Source organism: Micromesistius poutassou (assembly GCF_964030765.1).
Source record: "Micromesistius poutassou genome assembly, chromosome: 14".
NCBI lineage: Eukaryota > Metazoa > Chordata > Actinopteri > Gadiformes > Gadidae > Micromesistius > Micromesistius poutassou.
In genome coordinates, this window is record NC_140284.1 from 9,358,556 (window position 1) to 9,379,378 (window position 20,823).

The 20,823-nt window shown below is 48.8% G+C and overlaps 2 protein-coding genes across 3 annotated transcripts; both read right to left on the minus strand.

The window, feature by feature from the left end:
• Positions 1–2,453: 2,453 nt before the first annotated feature.
• On the minus strand, positions 2,454–9,546 carry LOC311358012 (uncharacterized protein). The gene is made up of 6 exons (XM_084477994.1): positions 9,325–9,546; positions 8,599–8,889; positions 6,969–7,250; positions 6,547–6,645; positions 6,301–6,360; positions 2,454–6,088 (listed from the first exon to the last, which is right to left on the minus strand). Exons 1-6 carry the CDS (start codon positions 9,374–9,376, stop codon positions 3,954–3,956), a joined length of 2,919 nt encoding a protein of 972 aa, XP_084334120.1. The 5' UTR covers positions 9,377–9,546; the 3' UTR covers positions 2,454–3,953.
• A 975-nt stretch (positions 9,547–10,521) lies between these two features.
• klhl6 (kelch-like family member 6) lies at positions 10,522–20,805 on the minus strand. 2 transcript variants are annotated; one of them, XM_084478682.1, is made up of 8 exons: positions 20,488–20,805; positions 19,903–20,068; positions 15,853–16,119; positions 15,431–15,613; positions 14,755–14,989; positions 12,404–12,603; positions 11,733–11,946; positions 10,522–11,352 (listed from the first exon to the last, which is right to left on the minus strand). In XM_084478682.1, exons 1-8 carry the CDS (start codon positions 20,757–20,759, stop codon positions 11,042–11,044), a joined length of 1,848 nt encoding a protein of 615 aa, XP_084334808.1. In that variant the 5' UTR covers positions 20,760–20,805; the 3' UTR covers positions 10,522–11,041. The 2 variants fall into 2 exon arrangements, with proteins under 2 accessions (XP_084334808.1, XP_084334807.1); XM_084478681.1 differs by having other exon boundaries at positions 12,404–12,606.
• Between the last annotated feature and the right edge of the window lie 18 nt (positions 20,806–20,823).

The window sequence follows — 20,823 nt, forward strand, 5'->3', positions numbered from 1 at the left end:
CTGCTAAAATTGATAGTCACACAATGAATCTCAATCCCACGACGGTAAATGATGCAACCAGCGAACCTTATGTCACACACTCGCATGATATGACATTTGAATGGGATAACAAAATGAAATGACGTCATTCGAAAACCTTTCATAACATTCACGTCATGGCCTGCCAGCTCCGTTTCAGGCCATGTGACGAGCGGAGCGCGAGCAGCAAAACATGAGCAGCTAAAGGCAACACACGGCCATTGGCTGTGATCCAATCCGCCAGTCAGAACCCCGCCAGCCTGCAAGGGCAGAGCGGCAGCTGTACGCAGCAGCAGGACAAACACCAGCGGCACCACAGCCTCGCTGGTACTCCTCGAACAGCAAACACACACACACACACACACACACACACACACACACACACACACACACACACAGACAAACTAGTTTCAAAAAGAGGTCTTTGACAGTAAAAGCCCCAAGGGAGGGTCGTCCATCTCTCCGCCGTGCGGCCCCGTGGCCATCTGCAGTCGTCTCCTGTGGAGCAACGAACACGAACCACGGGGTGAGGAAGAGGAGGGAGCAGGAACGCCAACGCTGCTTTTAAGGGAGCCGCTTAGAAGGGATGTTTCCCCCGGACAGCGGGGGTCTGGCGTCCTCGGCCCTCCTCGGAGAAACTCAGGGGCCGGGGGGTGGGGGGGGGGGGGGCTCCAGCCTAGCGCTGCGTACCAAGTAAATGAGAAGCCGCGGGGGCCCGGTCTCCAAAGCCGGAGGATATTGTTCGATTCCGTCCGCGGCCCCCACGGGAGGTGGCCACTTTTAAAGCTGGAATCTGGAGGGGCCCAGTTGGCCCCGCCTCCAGCCGACCCCCTCCCCCCTTCTGCCTCAACACGGAGGCTGGGCTCGGCCTCAACACCGCACATCTTTGGGGAACGAAACCGTGAGCAGAGATCTAAACTTCAAGGCGTTGAGTCGTGGTGGCTATATGAAACGGGCAGGATGCTTTAGTGGCAGGAGGGTGTCCAACCCTCAACCGAAAGGTTCTGGGTTCGATCCCCTCTGCCTACGGTGCAGACATCCTTGAGAGAGATGCCATGGGTCTGAATCCCCCACAATGCACTGTGGATTACAGCCTCTTCTCAACGACTAAACAGTGAAGGAGCCAAGCAGGGGTGGAGGGGGGGGGAGTGACGTCAGCCTCCCCCCCGCTGACCATCGCCGTGGCAACATGTCTCTGCGGTGACCCTCACCAGAGAGAGGCACCCCCCCCCCCTCCCCCTGCCCCCCCTGAAATAATTCAATATTGTAATATCCCCTAGGTATTTGTGGGGGGGCGGTGGAAACGTGATAGCGTTCATTCTCCGGTGCACACTGAACCCACGGGTCAGTAGGTAGCACATCACAGACCCCGCCGCGGCTCAGGGGTTAAACTAATCAGCCGTGACTTTTCTCATGGCCCTGCGATGGCCCTCTCACAAATCTACACCAGCTTGTGTACCTGGCAACATGGCGACCCCCCCCCCCCCCGGCCCCCCGCCCCCCGTACCCCGTATTGATCAGCTCTGCTCTGGGTTTAGCGTCTGTGCTTTCTGCTGCAGGGTCTGCACCGAGCTCTGTGGGCAGGAGCATGGTTGTGTGGAGAGAATAGACCTCCTGTTCTCATGTTTTGGGGTGTTTCGGTTTGTAGTCTGAGGTTTGTTGATGGACAACCATGGAGTGTGATCCATTTGTTTTGAACCACCTGGTTCGTTCAACACACAGTATATCTGCTAATACTATGAATCTAGAAGGCACACTCTCGTGCATGAAGTATCCGTATGGGGTATGGAGGAGTTCTGAAATATGATTTTAGATTTACATTCAGGGCATTTAGAAGACTCTTTTATCCAAAGCGACTCACTAAGTACATTTGTCAGAAGAAAGAGACAACAACAATATATTGCTGTCGGTACAGTAAGGATGTTCATAGATCCAAGTGCCAAGCACTAACATTCGCTTGGTTAATGCATTCCCCGTATACAACAATGATAGCTAGGATAAGATGCTACACAATGGTAAGGACTATTTTAAGGGCCAGGACGTACAACATACAAGAAGTCTGTACATTAAGTGCCAGATATGTATGATATGGTATGAATGTCATTGGATAGTAACTGATGTTTCATAACTATTATTATTTTTCAGCCTCAGAACGTACATCAGCATCTTGCGAAAATATTCTTTTAGTATTTCATAATGGCCTTCATACCATAGATGTCAGAAAAATAAAATCTGGATCGCTAAGCCATGAATACAACACTGTTAAACACTGCCCCCTGCTGAAAGGGAATGCCCATTACAGATCGGATAGACAAAAACACGAGAAGCAAATAATGCATACAATCAAGTGATTTTAGGTTAGTTCTAAACATTTTATCATGAAACAGAATTAAAAAAAAGTATAATATTTGTTAAAAAAGCAGGCCAAAAAAATATAGAAATCCGTTATTTATATATCACACTTTAAAACGATTTAATCAATATAATAATAAAATCACCATTGTTCAATAGAGGAACCTTCATCAAATATAGATTTTTCGACTTACAATAGATTTTGTTTCTTAAAATAGAATAACTTCATTATGAGTGTATTTTTTATAACATTCAGCTATCGGTTATATTGTTATCATTAACTGTTTCTCATGCTCATGCTTTCTGGGTGCTGAATGTCCAGTATTTAACTGCATATATTTAGTGTTAACATAGAAATGAATGTTTCTGTTTTGAATAAAACTTGTTGAAATGTACACATAATCTTCAGTTCAGTTTTCGTCAACTCTGAATGTAAAATACTGTGTATAGTATTAGACTAATATTGGTTACTTAAAATAGTAGGCTAATACTCATAAACAAAATATTGTTAATCATAAAAACAATTCAGGTCAATGATGTTATCTTACATAAAAAAATCACATTGAAATAATTGCTGACAATGGTTAGAGAAATGCTAGGAAACACCAACCCCTGTTGACAAGAACTGATCATTACAATTTAAGTGAATTAAATGTTAATTTCATCTAGAGCATAACACCAAGTTAACAATGTGGTATACACCGTCCAAGTTATTCATTAACTTAAAAAACAGCACGCCCTTCTATTAAATACTTTCTACAGTTTTGTTATCTTCTATCAGACTAGGCATTTCACAATCCTGCATATCATAAACCAATATTTGATACGCTGAAGGAGCAGACACAATACAATCCAGTGGCATGTTTGAGAACAAGATTAAGAAGAATTTCAGGGGGTCCGGTTTTGACATGGCAGAGTAAGGACGTGCTCTGAAGCCTCTCCACTGAATTCTCAAATATTGTTTTATAAATATAGCTACTACATCTTCGAAACGTTACACGTGATTGCTTTAAACAAGTATTATCTAGTTATTGATGTCTGGGAGAAATAAAAGAAGAATTTCACTCACTTCACTTTGTCTGGATATAGTTCTTCCCTTCGAACCCTGACTAAGCATCTCCGAGCCCCGTCCTCTCCTTCCAGAGCAGAAGAGGTTGGACTGTTCATTGTATATCCTCATACGCGTCAAAGCCTCCAACCCTGCTTTGACTACTCAAAGCAGGGTTGGAGGCTTTGAAGTGTATGAGGATATACAATACAATGAACAATGAACATTTTATTTTTCAAACTTGAACGTCCTCAGAATATCCTCATACGCTTCAAAGCCTACTCAAAGCAGGGTTGGAGGCTTTGAAGCGTATGAGGATATTCTGAGGTTTGAAAAATAAAATGTTTCCAACATGTGTGTGGATAGTGTGACCTCTTTTTTAACCAGAACGGCCTCAGGACACTAGAGGGGAAAGGCAGGAGTTTCTCACGATTCAAACACAAAGTCCAGGTATCTCTAGCAGAGTGTGCAGGGAGGCTGAAACCCTGAGAAGCTCCTGATGGTGTTCACCAGTGACCCGGCCCAGCCCTCCGTCCTACTCAGTGCTGTCCTCGTTCTCCGCCTCCTTATCTCCATCCCTCCTCTCAGCCTCTGCGTCCTGATTGGCAGGGAGTCGTCCGTTTCTTACCTCTTTGCGTTCCTCGTGTTGTCCTCCCGAGCCTGGTGTCTCTCCCCGACCAGCGCCGCTCTCACCCGGCTCCCTGTCGGGGTCCGGTCCAGTCTCAGGACGCGACTCCATCTCGGTCAAGCCCGTCTGCTCTCCCTCTCTACCCCCTTCTTCCTTTTGCACGTCCACGTCGTCATCAACTGTTTGTGGGACATCGTGTTCCTCTTCCTTCCCCTCCAACGTCTCTTCCTTCACGTGTCCATCTGTATTGCCCTCCCCCGCCACGGCCTCAGAATCCCGGTGTGTCTCAGGTCTGGACGCTGGGAGGCTGGCCCCCCCTATGTCTTTAGCATCCTTCTGCTCTACCTCCCCTTCCTCTGGCCCCTCTGTGTCGTCGGGTGATGGTAGTGGGACGTCTCTCTTCCTCTCAGATGTCTCCACGGTGGGCTCGGCGGGAGGCTCCACCTGTCCTGCCGCGTCTCCTGCGTTGTCCCGTTTGTCCTCGGGCGTTTGTACCTTCTCCTCCTCCATGCTTCTATTTGTATCGCTCTCTTCCTCCTCCTCCTCCTCCACCACCCCCACTTCAGAACCCCGCTGAGGCTCCGGTTCGGACGCTGGCGAGCTCGCCACCCCTCTGTCTTCACCTTCATCTTCCTCGGGCCCCTGGGGGTCGTCACAGGCCGTCTCCGGGACATCGTTGTTCTCTTCTTCCTCCCTCCTCTCCATCACTTCGAGGTTTGGCTCAATGGGAGACGCTGCCTGTCCCGCTCCGTCTTTGGGGTCCTCGTGTTTGTCCTCAGTCGTGTGTGACGTCTCTTCTTTGTCTTCCTCCCTTCTGTCCGTCCCCCTCTCTCCCGCCGCGGCCTCAGAGTCGCTGTGGCACTCAGGGGGGCGGGCCTGCTCTGGCGAGCTCACCCCTGGTCCTTCCTCCTCCCTGTCGTCGTCGTCTTCCTCCACCTCCCCTTCCTCCTGCAGAACCTCGGCCCCATGTGGAGCTTCAGCGTCAGTTACTGCTTCCTTCATCTCTGACGGCAGCATCTCTAAGTTCACGGGGGGATCACCAGCAGCCACAAGACGCTCGCCACCGCGTTCGTCCCCAGGACTGACGCATGCTGGCCCCGTGTCCGTCCTCTCCTCCTCCTCCTCCTCAGAGGAAGCAAGGTGGCTCAGAGGAGCGAGAGCCGCTGCCTCCAGCTTCTCCTTCTCTCGTTCCGCCTCGGAGGAACCCAGGATGCTCAGAGGATCGAGCGCCGCTGCATCTCCCTCCTCATCCTCCTCCTCCTCCTCCTCCTCCTCCTCCTCCTCGGAGGAGGAGGAGGAACCAAGGCTGCCCAGAGGAGCGAAGGACGCTGCCTCCTCCTCCTCCTCTTTCTCTCTCGGTATGACTGCGGCAGGCTCCGGCGCCTCTGGATCTGATTCGTAGAGGTCTGCGTGGGCTGCCTGGCTGCCTTCCGCAGAGCCAAGATGGCCGTCTTCATCAGAGCCAAGATGGCCGTCTTCATCAGAGCCAAGATGGCCGTCTTCATCAGAGCCAAGATGGCCGTCCCGCAGGGTCATTTGCTGAGGAGAGGTTATATCAGAGTCCGAGTGGTTGTCTGGCCGGCCTGGGGAGGGGCATGCCTTGGCGGGGGGGTGAGTCGTTTCGAGGGAGGAGCTCTGAAGATCTTCGAGGGAAGAGGCCGACAGACTGTCTCGGTGTGGCCGTGTTTGGGTCGCTTCGGTTTCCGTCGCGACGTGGAGCGAACCACGCCCTACAGGTGAGGCAGTCGGTGGCGGGTGCGATTCAGACTCCAAACCCGGCTCCACCAGGACACCAACTGCAGAGTCGCCTGCACTGAGCTTGGACTCCAGCTCGCTGGGCTGCTGCAGTTCTGGCAGCCTGGACTCTGAGGAGTGGACACTGACCCGGGTGGAGTCCCCACCCCCCCCAGAGTGGGCTGTGTGGTCCTCTTCCAGTCCGCCGGGGGCCACGGCCGGATCAGGGGGGGACAGCAGAGCGAGACGCTGGGAGCTGGGCAGCGTGGCTCCGTTGTCCTTATCGTAGGCCTTGGTGTTGCCTGACCCTGAAACCATAACAGGTTAACCGACCGACATGGGGGGTTCAAAGGATGATGAACTTCTTGTTTAAAATGTCTTTCAATTGTCCATTAAAGTATTAAATAATTCAACCAGGGTTAGGTTGGGAAAATCATGAACACATTGCGTATGTGTCAAAACAAAATCTATATACACACACACACAAATAAAATACTTATATATAACTATATAATTATACCATTTGATCGGTTCAGCGGCTGTGACTCCATATCTTCAATACCATCGGCCTCCGGGTGTGCTGTAGAAATGAAACACGGGGATTAACACTTACAGTAGGCAATTTAATGTTTCCTCTTTAATGTTGTATTGTGTAAAAACACGACCTGTACTCCTCACACAAACATCTGACAGCAGATGCATGCGGAGGCTGTGTGTAGAGTACATGGTGTGTTCCTTGCAGAACAACATGTATAGATGTCTGTACCTTTGCTCCATCTCCAGTAGCCCAGGAAGCAGCCCGCTGACAACAGCACGAGCAGACAGAGCACAACAATGGCAATGATCCATCCGGGGGAAAAACTATCTGCAAGGAAAAGAGAAAATGGAAAAACGATTTCAATCACAAGCACGAAACAGAGCGCTCTCTTAAATCAGCAGGTTGTAGTATCGCAACGGTTCCTCACTTGAAATCTTCAAAAAAAAACCTTATCTTCTCAAGATCAACCCTTTGTTCACATTGCCATCAGAATACAAATACATTTCATTCATACGCCTTTATTCTGAGAAATACCTGAAATGCCAGTGTGTCAAGCTGAGCAATGACGTGCTCTATGGTCGTAACTCCAGAACAATGAAGCCACATTCCATCACCTCAATGAGCATCGTGGTGCTTATCCTGATCCTCACCTGGGTAACAATCTCTGGCCACAAACGTGCCCATCTCCTGGCTGACGGGGTTGGTGGCCCGGCAGGTGTACACCGTCTCATCCTGGTCTCCGGCCAGGGCGACCGTTAGCCCCGCCCCCCCCACAGTCACGCCATCTAGCGGGGTCCAGTGGTAGGTGATGAGGGAGGGGGGCCCCTCGGCGCTGCACCTGAGGACGCCCCGGGACCGCGGGGGGTCCGACTCGCCGACGCCGCTGACCGTGCCGTTGATGAGGCAGGAGATGGTGGGCACCTCCACTTTATCTGCAGATAGACGAACATGAACTCGGTTTAACACATGGTGATGGTGATGGTAGAACGGGGCTTGATTTGTGTCTACGGATTGTGTCGAATGGTTGGAAGCGGAGATGGTGTTTGACCCCAACGCTGAGGGTGATCTCAGGCCGGTGGTTATCCACCATGACGCCATCACTCTGGGTTAACAGAACCTAAGGGTTCATATTGATAAAACACTCACACTCTGAGGGCCTATATGATAATACACTCACCCCTGAAGGCCTATCTCTCTAGACTGTGGATGTATTTTTTATACACAGACTTCAGGTCTATGGAGTCAGCAGAAGTTCACCAGTCAGTCTTAGAGAGTAAATAAGATATGGGATAACAACACTATCCCATATACAGTATGGTATGGAAGATGATGGGGTTTAATCCCTCGTTCGTCCCTCCAAACAACGATGGCAACGAAGTTAGAAGGCGGGTTTGTGCAGACTGTGACATGAAAGCTGTGTGTGGATGATGACATGGTGATGTATTTACTGTGCCCTGTGAAGGATTCTATCTTCTGTAACTACAGGTCTGACCCAGGTCTCATTTCTCCACGGGAACATTCAAGTATTTCTTATCTAGTTATGCAACCCAGCAGCCAGAACTGAGTGAGATAGCAGATAGGTGTTTCTCAGGTCCACTGGCATGCTGAATGATATACATTGTATATTATGTAAACATAATATCTGGTGTATTCCCTATGTCTCTCACAATAAGCTAAACGTTACTAGCGGTCTTTAAATTTGATAAACAATGAATAAACATCGTACTCAATGGACGTCAGAGCTGCTAATAAATAGTCTGGATCTTATATGAGATGAGATTCAACGCTTTTTAAACCAGTGCAATATTTCATAAATGCCTGTGGTATACTGTAGATAATGGACAGATTACAGTGTTCCAGGGACAAGAGTTTTCAGAGAACACTAAATGGAGGTAGCACACAGAGCAGAGTTTCAAAACAAGCCGGATCATTCCAGGAGGCACCAGAACAATGATGTGATGCTTCCTAAAGAGGGGCTGAGGGTGTGGCTTTGCTCGGCTCAACCTGCTCAGTAACTTAACCGCCAACACACACTTCTGATCCTAAACCCGTGTTTAATATCACAACGGACGGTAAAACATGTCTGTGTTGCTGTTGGTAGAAAAAAATATATATCCTTGGCTGAATTCATTTATGTAGGCCTTTATACATTGCTGAAAATATCGCTTTTTATCCGTATTACCTTGATTGTTTATCTTCTCACGATTTGCACCTTCATGTTAACTTGTCTTTTGACCTGCATTGCAAAGTAGGCCACCATCTGTAAAGAAAAACGCTCACCAATAACCGCCACCTCATGCTGGGAGTAGTACTTCTTTTTGTTGATGGTGGCTTCCAGCTCGTAGGGGCCGCTGTCAGTCTCCCGGAGATCCTTGATGGTGAGGGAGGCCGTGTGCCAGTCTAGGACCACCCGGTCTTGGAACGTCCCGTGGACACTCTCCTCACTGCCGTCGAACTCGACCACCTTGCGGGACGCTTGTTTCCAGAGGATCGCGTCGGGGGGCCCCCGGATTTGGGGGACCAGCGTGGTTTCGGAGCCCCTGCGTCCGTATTGAAGGGCCTCCACTGCAACTGCGGACGGGAACTAATTATTATGCATGCTTCAATGGATACTTTCTCAGTCATTCATTCTACTATTATTATGGCGTGACTAGGCCTACTCCAAACAATTGCAGTAAGAGTTCGCGTAAAAAAGAACGAAACACGATAACAGATAATAATAATAATAATAATAATAATAATAATAATAATAATAATACAAAATAAGACAGCAGCAGCCTAGAGATTCTAGCGCAGAGAGTTGAACTTATAATTTATGATTAATGATTAATTTAATAGGTATCCAAAGCAATGCTTTCAGCACAAAGTTTGTTTACGCCACCCTCGTTAATAGTCTGGGTCTACCCGCTCACACACAAACACGCACTCATAAATCTAAAAGTAAAAGCTCAGAGGGATCGGACACAGACGCCCCCTCAGCCGTGGGATCAGGACGCGAACACTCACCGAGAGTCAGAAGTGGTAGAATGGGACAGACCAGGAAATAGTGAACAGCCATTGCATGCAGACAGCCCACCCTGACGTTCTAAGCTCGCAGCCAGGTGGATCTGCTTTGTTCTGCCCCTACGGTCCCGGTGGGGTGATTTACGCATCAAATCCGTAAACCATAATCTTGGCCTGAAAGCGACATAAAGAGTCCGGTGTCTGTGCGCAGGTAGGGCTGGAGGGATCGGACTCTGAACCAGGTTAATGGTTTCCGACGTCGGACCGTCCCACTGAGTGACGCGTGAAACCAGGTCTCAGCAGGTGAAGATGTGTGCCAGCCTAAACCTCTGACTCAGGTGACCCGCCTGGACTGTCGGGAATGGGATTTTGGGTTTCAGAACTGCTGAACTTTATTAAATCTCGGATGGGTTGAACCTGCGGAAAAGTCGCGTTCGTGCGCTTCAAAAGCCATCAATCTGTGCACTGGAAATGGGATCCGTGACGGAATTCCCAAGCTTGTTACTGCGCCTCGATTGGCTGAAGCCTAGTCGGTTAATTTGCATCACATCACCATGGAAACGCTCTGCGAGGGGGGTAGTTAGTTAGTTTATTTAGTTAGTTTATTTTATTTTATTGGTGATAAAAATAAAACGTTTAGCATATTAGTGTATTAAAGGTATCATATGCAACATTTCAGCCAGTCGAATATATAAGAACTAGACCTGTGTAGGCCTAATATATTTAGTTTAGTTCTGTACTTGTATTATCCCAATTGTTTCAAACAATGTTCAAACCCAGAGAGGTCGTTTTATTAACGTAATGGTCCGTTACATTTAGTTGCATGTCAATGGCGTCATATTAGTGAGGTTCGGGTTCGGGTGAGGCTCACTGCATGAGTAGAATATTATGTACAGTATGTATACAAGTACATACTATTACAAAGCTGGTATAATGTATATAATTGACATATAATGTATTTTGATTTATTCAACACACGGCTAAATTGGAGTTTGTCGAAAATGGGTCACAACCTGAAACAACGTCCATCTCACCTGGATCACGACGTGGTCATCTAAATGTTTGGTGGGTTAAAACTGAGCCCATGTATTCGAGATGATGAAATGAACAGACATGTGATCACAATCACCCTGATACTCTTGAAAGGTGTGCAGTCGGGATGCAGAATTTAAGGAGAATTTAAGACATTACATATAAAACAGAGCAAAACTTTATTAACACATCATATATCAATCTGCACTGCCTAATCAAAGTATTTGATGTCATTTCATATATCAACATGAAATGTAGGCTAGGTGACGTTGTAAACATTCTGTATTCATTGACTGAATAAAAGCATAAACCTTAGAAGGACCGGATGAACAATATTCTCCCCCACACCCTCTCACACGGGTAATGAACTCAGCAGATATTTATCTTACCTTCCTCTGCTATTTCCTCTAGATAACTGCCGTACACAAAATAATTTCAACCGCTGTATACACAAACTCCTAAAAACACACACACACTACAGAAACTATACGCACCCGCACGCACACACACTTCACAAACTTTACACCCGCAAACCCACACACACACACACACACACACACACACACACACACACACACACACACACACACACACACACACACACACACACACACACACACACACACACACACACACACACCCCCCAGACGTAAACCCTCCCCACCGCCCCCCCGCCCCTTGTGGAGGATCACGGCGGGGTGGCGGTGGCGGGCGTGGCCAGCGAGATGCGGTGTATGTGTGTGTAGGACTTCATGAGCGTCACGCTGCCGTGGTGGGACACCCCGAGGGGCAGCACGCACTCCTCCGTCAGCACGCCGCCGGCCGCGTCCCAGCACATGACCGAGGAGATGACCTGGTTCCGGTCGTCGCGCCCCCCCGTGATGAACAGCTTGTCGTTGCACGCGGCCACGGCGCAGCTTGCCCGGTCGCCAAGGCGACACACCAGCGCCCAGGCGTCCCCCGCCGGAGAGTAGCTGTACATGGCGTGCATGGCGCCCCCTGGGGAGAGGAGAGGAGGGGGAGGGGGGGTTGATTTAGGACATGCATGCTTGGACTCACTCACTCACACACACACACAGTACACAGTATGAGGTTGACAACGCACAATGTTCCGGAACACTAAAACACACGCACACATGACTTACTGTGTGTGTGTTTATGTGTGCGTGATCTAGGACCATCTAGGACCGAGAGGCAAGTCCCCATTGGTTCGTGTCTTCTCATGTATCCGGACGTGGTGTGTGTGTGTGTGTGTGTGTGTGTGTGTGTGTGTGTGTGTGTGTGTGTGTGTGTGTGTGTGTGTGTGTGTGTGTGTGTGTGTGTGTGTGTGTGTGTGTGTGTCAGTGTATGTAGAACCACGGGGGGGGGGGGTCACTGACCGACAACATAGATGTGGTCCTTGAACGTGACGGCGTTGATGCATTTCGCCTCCACGGGCATCGGGGCCCGGGTCCTCCAGCCGTCGGCCCCCGGCTCCCAGCACTGGACCACGTCAGTGGCCAGCCTCCCGCCGGGCCCGCCCCCGACCACGTAGATCAACCTATCATAGCTTGCCGCCGCGAAGGAGCTCACGGCGAGCCGAAGAGGGGTCACCTGCAGAGGGGACGTGGAGGACGTTGAGGGGGGTCCGTGTGTGTGTGTGCGTGTTAGGGGGCTGTGTGTGTGTGTTGTAATGAACACAGCAACGTTAATGCCGGAGGCACTATGTATTTACATGATGCTCTTCTAACCTGTGGCCCCTCAAAGCACTCTACAAGGACGGCCTCTAATTCACTTATTCACACACAAAAACATTCACCCATTCATACACACATTCACACATCGCCGGCGGTGTCAACCATGCAAGGGGACAGCCAGCTCATCAGCAGCAGTTAGGCTGAGGTGTCTTGCTCAGGGACGCTTTGGCAGTTCACTAGCTGCAGCCGGGGATCGAACCAGCAAGCCTCCGGTTGCCAGACAACCTGCTAAGCCACTGAAAAAAGGTTACAAAACACAAACCGTTTCTCTAAGCCTCCATATACATAGACGATATGCATGAGAAGGACCCTACCTGTGACCAGCAGTTGTGGAAAGGATCGTAGGCCTCCACGCTTGTGAGTCTCTGGCTCCCGTCGAATCCCCCGAGGGCGTACAGCTTCCCCCCGTGGACGGCCATCTTGTGTCTCCATCGGCCAGTGGCCATGGGCTCCGTCCGGATCCAGCGGTCCAGCGCCCCGTTGTACTTCCACACCTCATGGGCCGTCTCCTTGCCTCCTGGGGGCCGGGGGGAGACACCGGGAACCCGCCGTCACTAAGCATAGCAGCCTGTCTCTTTGTTGTTGGTTGGCAGATAAAGAAAGCGTGAGTCTCGAGAAATTATTCTGTAGGAAAATCCCCTCCTGGGCTGTTATCACAGGACACACATCACCCCTCTTCTCGCTCTCAGGCCCTGGCTTGTGTCTCTGTGTCACTGGGTTGGGCAACGTCTAGAAGACCAACGGTCTCCGACCACAGAGCCTTGTTCCTCGGCCTGTGGTCGATTCTGCTCGGTGGGAAAATGTTGGCAGGGAAACACAAAGAAAAACAGTCTCTCCCCAGTGAAGCTGGACTCTGCACACGTTTTGTCCTCAAACCGAACGAGCCTGAGAACACCTGGGGCCTCATGTACAAAGACTTGCGTGGATTTCTGACTAAAACTTTGCGGACGCCAAAATCTGGAAAGCTGCTGCGCACAAATAAATCCGGATGTATCAATCCTTGCGTAAGCACGATTTCACTCAGATTCTCTTTGTACATCCCAATTAACGTGAAATTGAGCGCACATGCACGAGCCCGTCTCTCCACCCAGTCTCCTCCCTCATTTAATATGCTAATTCGTATAAATAGGCCTGCAGTAGTGCGCTCGTTAGGAGAAAAGAGAACATGGAGAAAGGAAGAAAAAATAACTTTAGTGAATGCGAGGTGGAGGTGCTGATTTCGGAGGTAGAGGCCAGAAATAAGATCTTGTTTGGCTCTCTTTCCTCCGGAATCAGCACCAAAAGCAAAAAAACTGGCGTGGGAAAACGTTGCCAAGTCGGTCAATGAGGTTGGGGCGGAAAGCCGAACTGTGGCTGACATTAAAAAAGTGGTCGGACATCAAGGTGGACGTAAAAAGAAAGGTCTCTGCCCACCGGAGAAGCGTGGGTCAGAGCGCAGCGGGGCGGAGTCTGGGAGCTCGCCCTATTTGAGCAAAGGGTGGCAGCTGTGATTTGGGATCGGCTCTTTTTTGACCAAAAAAATCATAATAGTCGCGGAACACCCGTTAATTTTGAATGCGACCATCTTCTAACAAGGCCAACACTGCCATTGTCAACCTATAAAGAAAAAAAAAAAAAAGCATGCGCAAAATGTACCGATATATCGATACATTTTGCGCATGCTTTTATATTCTCTATTTTTTATAGAGAATATAAAAGCATGCATTATGCTTATTATTATGCTTATTTGGATGCATGCTGACAATAGGTTGTATCCATACACCCAATGTGTCAATAATATGTACATAATTCGAAATTGGCCGACTGGTTCATTGATGGATTGATTTTAACTAACAATGGCTTGTGCTTACTCCACTCAACATCACATAATAATATTGCAGTCAAGAATTTCACAACAAATGTGTGAAGAGAGATCATATGTCATGCGTGGTCCGGAAAATATGTAACGTTTAATAAACAAGCCATCACTGAAAATAATATTGCTGGGGCTTCCTTTTAATTCCAATATTGACAATTTAGTTTTATGGGTCTGTTTAAGTTTAGCCTAACAACAGTGTCACATTATGCGTCTCGACAACAATAACGCATGATTGAAGCGCATTTAAGATCACGTATTCCGACGTTCAAATCCACTTTGAACTCGCCTCATATTGCAATATTACTTCATGACTCGTGATCGCGTAGGCTTAATGTTGTTGCGCTGCATTGCCTCTATGTGCCGCCAACTGACAAAATGCAGCAGAAATGTGCGTAAGCCAGGCATTTAGTTTGCGTGGAGAACCGCACTTTCTCACGTCAAGTCAGTTTTTGTACATCCGAACGTTTGCGTGAGAAGTTGCTTACGCAGCTTTTTTGTGCGTAAGCAAGCTTTGTACATGAGGCCCCTGGACACCCTGGGCTGTTTTGTGGTGCGGACGTCCCTGATGAAACACCCCTGGGTGACAATGTTTTGTAAATATATCCATGTTTCCACTGTTGCTGAACGAGGCGGTGTGTAGAAATGCACAATGGTTGAGATAATCAGGAGTAAGGAGGATCCTTTGAGCAAAAACAACGGATGTCTTTGGTACCGAAGGTACTTGTGTGAGAGCAGGATAAACCATGACGTTTTTGGTTATGGTTACTTCTAAGTCTTGATTCTGGAGAGGCTGTGAGTGACCCTCACCTGATATGTACACTTCCTTGCGAAAAGTGATGCAGGCGAACTCCACCCACTTCCTGTTGTGGGACTCCTCCCCCTCCGTCAGCGGCATGCGGGCCACCTCCAGCCGGCTGCGGCGAAGCGGGTCCAGGCAGGTCACCGTGGAGATGAACCTCTCATCCCGGGTGCAGCCCCCAATGATCATGAACACCTCAGACAGGAAGTGCTGCATACGGGGCTTGGTCCTTTCGGAGACCACCTGTCACATGATCACCACCGCATGACGGTCATGTCACATGACGACCACATGACGCCCACATTATGGTCAAATGACAACCAAAGACTCAAGACTCACTTGTTAAAGAGTTCACCTAGACTCTGCATAGCCTCCCTCCTTACCCGCCCCTACACCCCTCTTTACGCACTTATTGTATGATGTATGTCCTGGCACTTCCATAGTACTTTGTGTAGCATCTTATCCTATCTTTGTTGTATACAGGGAATGGGTTAACCTAGTGATTGCTAGTGCTTGGCACTTTGTTCTGTGAACATCCTTACTGTACCGACAGAGATACATTGTTCTTTCTCTTTCTACTGACAAATGTTCTTATTGTAAGACGCTTTGGAAAAAATAATCCGTTAACGGCCCTAAATGTAAATGTAAAGTGTTGGCACAGGACAAGGTGGAGGCAGTCCTCACCACGCTCCCCAACAGGTGATAGCAGCGGGCTTCCTGGATGACTGGAAACGCGTCGACGCAGCGGCGAATCAGCTCGTCCGTCTCCACCGTCTCCACAAAGTAGGCGGGCTCCAGCAGCGGCAGCCGGACGTGCCTCAGCATGGCGGCGAGCACCGGCACGCGCTCGCTCTGGCTCGCCCGCACCTAACAGCAAAACGGCGTCTGAGAGACGGCGCTCTAACGCGACCAAACTCTAAATGTATGTGTGACGTCATTTCTCAGACGTCATTCCTCCACATCTTAGAAACGGCGCTTTTAACGCGACCAAATTCTGTGTGAACACGCAGTGTTTGGTCGCCATTTCTAAGACGTCATTTCTACGATTTTGCTCAAACCGCCGTTTGAGCAATTGTCATTTAGCTCAAGTGGCGCTCCGTACTCACCCAGCCCATCAGCGCCTCGAAGACACACTCCTCACAGGTCACGTTGAGGTCGTCGCGGCCCAGGGCGCTCTCCAGCGCCTCTGCTGGCAGGAAGTGGAACTCCTCCTGCAGGATGACCTGGGAGAAGGCGAGGACGATGTAGTCCAGCGCCCGGGTCCTCAGGGTGGGCAGGGCGTGGCTGTCGGCCAGACGCAGGACGCCCACGCAGCTCTCAGCGTGGAGGGACGCGGTCAGGAAGCCGGCACAGGCCTCCACCACGCGCATGAACTGGAAGAGCAGGTTGTTTGAGGGAGCAAGGTGTTGGCACACACACACACACACACACACACACACACACACACACACACACACACACACACACACACACACACACACACACACACACACACAGATGTAGGTGTCTCAGTCAAATACAACACACGCACTGTGTATTATCTGTACATATAAACACACAGACACACGTTCGTGTGGTCTGACACTTCCCAAGATCGGAGAGGCTCTTTCACTCTAACCACACCAGTTGGCCTACTTAAGCCAATCAGAAATAGGGTAGGGGCTAGTCTTGGGTTTTGGCCAGTCATATACAGGGCTGTAGTGGTGGCTAAACGCACGTAAACGCCTTTTACCCACCTCTGGAATTTTGGAAATAGCGTCTACGCACCTCTGAGTGGCGTTTACGCACCTGTAAATTAGTTTTTTTTTTTTATGTTTACATGCCTTAACGTCTTCCTTAATACATTTGGTGTAATTTTGTTACATTAAGTGGCAACATTCCATGTGTTGTACCTATGCAATTATCTATAATTTTTGCGCTGCATTAAGGTGCGTGTCTGTGTGACCAATCACTGCCTGTGGCGCTGGCTATCAGGAAGCGGCAGGTTGTCTCTATTGATCAATGGCTCGAGAAACGTTTATACGGTTTGCGATATATATATATATATATAATGGATATTCGGCATATTTCTGAAGCGTCCCCGCAGCGTCTCCAATCCCAAAGATAACAACACAAGGCCCCGATTACAAAGTAAGTCCAAAGAGCAATATTACGTTTATTTTAAGGTTGTTTTGGTTCGCATAAGATGACGCATTCAGTCAGTGACGATAACATTACCACTAATTGTACACAGCTCTTATGTTTATTGCGTTGCTTTACAGCGTGGAACAAAGCTTACTTTTCTCTTAATGCAATCTCGGGTTTAAAGTCACAATGGACAGGTGTGGATGAGCTGGGTGTCAAAAACTCCGGCAACCAGGGGCCTCATGTACTAAGACTTGCGTGGATTTCTGACTACAACTTTGCGGACGCCAAAATCTGGAAAGCTGCTGCGCACAAAAGAATCCGGATGTAGGACTATCAATCCTTGCGTAAGCACGATTTCACGCAGATTCTCTTTGTACATTCCAATTAACGTGAAATTGGCACATGCGCGAGCCCGACTCTCCGCCCAGTCTCCTCCCTCATGTAATATGCTAATTAGTATAATGCCCTCGTATAGCTCTTGGGAATCCGAATCGGCTGATAAGCCAGTCATCAACATGAGCCAAAAAAAATCATAATAGTCGCGGAACACCCGTTCATTTTGAATATCTTCTAACAAGGCCAACATTGCACACACACACACGCACACACACATCGATTATTGCCACATTTTGCGCATGCTTTTATATTCTCATTTATCTGGATGCATGCTGACGATAGGTTGTTCCCATACATACACCCAAGGTGTCAATAATATGTACATAATTCGAAATTGGCCGACTAGTTCATTGATGGATTGATTTTAAGTAACAATGGCTTGTGCTTACTCCACTCAACATCACATAATAATATTGCAGTCAAGAAATTCACAACACATGCGTGAAGAGAAATCAATTAGCCCAGATGTCATGCGTAGTCCGGAAAATATGTAACGTTTAATAAACAAGCCATCACGCAAAATAATATTGCTGGGGCTTCCTTTTAATTCCAATATTAACAATTTAGTTTTATGGGTCTGTTTAAGTTTAGCCTAACAACAGTGTCACATTATGCGTCTCGACAACAATAACGCATGATTTAAGTGCATTTAATATCGTGCATTTAATATCACACATCCCGACGTTCAAATCCACTTTGAACTCGCCTCATATTGCAATATTACTTCATGACGTGATCGCATAGGCTTAATGTTGTTGCGCTGCATTGCCTCTATGTGCCGCCAACTGACAAAATGCAGCAGAAATGTGCGTAAGCCACATTTAGTTTGCGTGGAGAACCGCACTTTCTCACGTCAAGTCAGTCTTTGTACATCCGAACGTTTGCGTGAGAAGTTGTTTACACAGCTATTTTGTGCGTAAGCAAGCTTTGTACATGAGGCCCCAGGAGCATATTTCTGCACTTTGTGCGCAAGGAGAATATTGCATGGAACTTGCGGGAAAGAAGTGCTGCCACGGCACGAACGCACGTCTCGAGGCAGCATGCGAGCTATCTTATAATATCTTATCTTTATATTTTTTAGTTTTCTATTAAATAGTAGGCCTATTCTCTTAATAGAAAATTGATTTGAATAAACAACTTTAGGGTTGTAGTATTATATAAGTTTTTGTTGCACTGTAACGGTTTCAAAATGTATTTAAAATAAATGGTGCATATTTTGCAGAAAAAATTATGTCACCTTGTTCATGCCGTTTAGTTAATGGTTAGGCTACTATAGGATATATAGTATATACTATACTTAGACAATTATAATACTGTATTATAATTGCCACCTACTGACCTTTCTTGGTATGGCTGTAGTATCTGTAGTCTCAGTATGCTATACAAGCAATACATACACAGGTAAGTGACTAGTTAAAAGCAGGGATGGATTACTGAACAGGCCTACCAGGCCCAGGGTCCCAAGAGCTCTGGTGCTCTACACAAAGATGCTACTGTAATATAGGCTTATATTTGGTTTGTTTATCTCATGTCTGAATGTTGTCAATTTATTTCCACAAAATTCACCAGAATCTATCATTTAAGGGACTATTTATCCAAATGTTCCTCCAGGGGAGCATACCCCTGGATCCCGCTTGACAATTATGTTGATCAGGGCATATATCTTGGCTTACCGCTTACCTCCCGGGGAAAAAAAAGTTCAGGCTCAGGCTTTTCTACTATCACCCCTGCGCACACACACACACACACTCTTAACACCTCACAGATGCACATCCTGTTGTGATGCCCAGCCCAGCTGTGTAGAGGGTCCAGCGAAAAACGATGACGATTTAACGTAGCAAGAGACTTTCACTTCCCCGTCAAAATTCTAAATCAAACGTCGGGGGGGGGGATACCACGCGTGGGGAACCGATCACATAGTTCATCAATCAGATATCGACCATGGAGAACATAGATTAATGATTTAAATACACCAATTACATGGTGAAAAAGTAGGCTGTGAAATCATGTTTGAGGAGTTGGGAAACGCATTAGACTAAACTCCGGTCTAATACTGCAGGTAGGTAAGAGCTGAATGGGGTAATGAAAGCCTCTGGCCTGTGAGGAGAGAGGGGAAGAGAGGGGAAGAGAGGGGAAGAGAGGGGAAGAGAGGGGAAGAGAGAGAGAGAGAGAGAGAGAGAGAGAGAGAGAGAGAGAGAGAGAGAGAGAGAGAGAGAGAGAGAGAGAGAGAGAGAGAGAGAGAGAGAGAGAGAGAGAGAGAGAGAGAGAGAGAGAGAGAGAGAGAGAGAGAGAGAGAGAGAGAGAGAGAGAGAGAGAGAGAGAGAGAGAGAGAGAGAGAGAGAGAGAGAGAGAGAGAGAGAGAGGAGGAGAGACAGGAGAGCCTCTCACCTGAGGGAGGCAGTTGTGCACAGAAAGGACCGAGAAGGTATTTCAGTCGGATGACACATTGTTTGTCACAATGTTCTTTTTGAGCGCAAATCGTCACATTTTCCCACCTTTATAACATAATTGTGATTCATGTTCTTATTTATATATATAGAACGCTTATGTAACAAAACAACACATTGAAAAACACTTTGACACAGTTTGTAGTGTGCATTCATGATTATGAAGGTGACTCCTCAGTTCCTCACCTGGAACTGGCTGGCGGCCTCCAGGATCCTCTGGACGTTGGAGCTGGTGATGAGCGCCTGGCTGGTGTAGGTGTAGTCCAGCAGGCAGCGCATGGTGCCGCAGTCCAGTCCCTTGATCTCCACCTGCTCCTCGCGGCTCTCCCTCAGCCCGTTGCAGAACATGGCCCTGCAGGCCGGGTGGGACAGACCCCGCGTTACAATCTAGACCCCGCGTTACAATCTAGCCACACCACATGGTCGTTTGTGTGTTTGAGTGTCCATGTATGTTTCTTTGTGTGTGTATACGTTTGTGTATGTGTCTGGTGCTTACGACGTCAACGTCGTAAGCACCAGAGATCCATGCATGTTTCTTTTTGTGTGGATGCGTGGATGCGTGCGTGTGTGTCCTTGCGCCGGTGTGTGTGTCCGTGTGTGTGCCAATGTGTGTGTGTGTGTGTGTGTGTGTGCTTGTGCCCGTGCCTCTGTGTGTGTGTGTGTGTGTGTGTGTGTGTGTGTGTGTGTGTGTGTGTGTGTGTGTGTGTGTGTGTGTGTGTGTGTGTGTGTGTGTGTGTGTGTGTGTGTGTGTGTGTGTGTGTGTGTGTGTACCTGAAGTAGTGGCTGGCGGCGGCGAGCACCGCACGGTGACAGGGGAACAGCTCCCCCTGGACCACCAGTGTGACGTCTGTCAGCTCCCCGCCGGCGCGCAGGGTCTCCATGCCCCTCTGCAGCTCCCCAGGGAGCCCCCCGTCCTCCCAGCACAGCTCCCCCGGGGCCCCGTCGTACTCCCGGGCCCCCTCCAGCCCCGGGGCCTCCTCCTCCCCGGCCGGGGGCCCTCGGGGTGGGGGCTCGTCGGTGGTCCTCTCCAGCAGCTCGCTCATGGTCAGCTCGTCCGGGGGGGCCCGTGCTCCAGCCGTGGCCCCGTCACGCCAGCATCACGGCCGG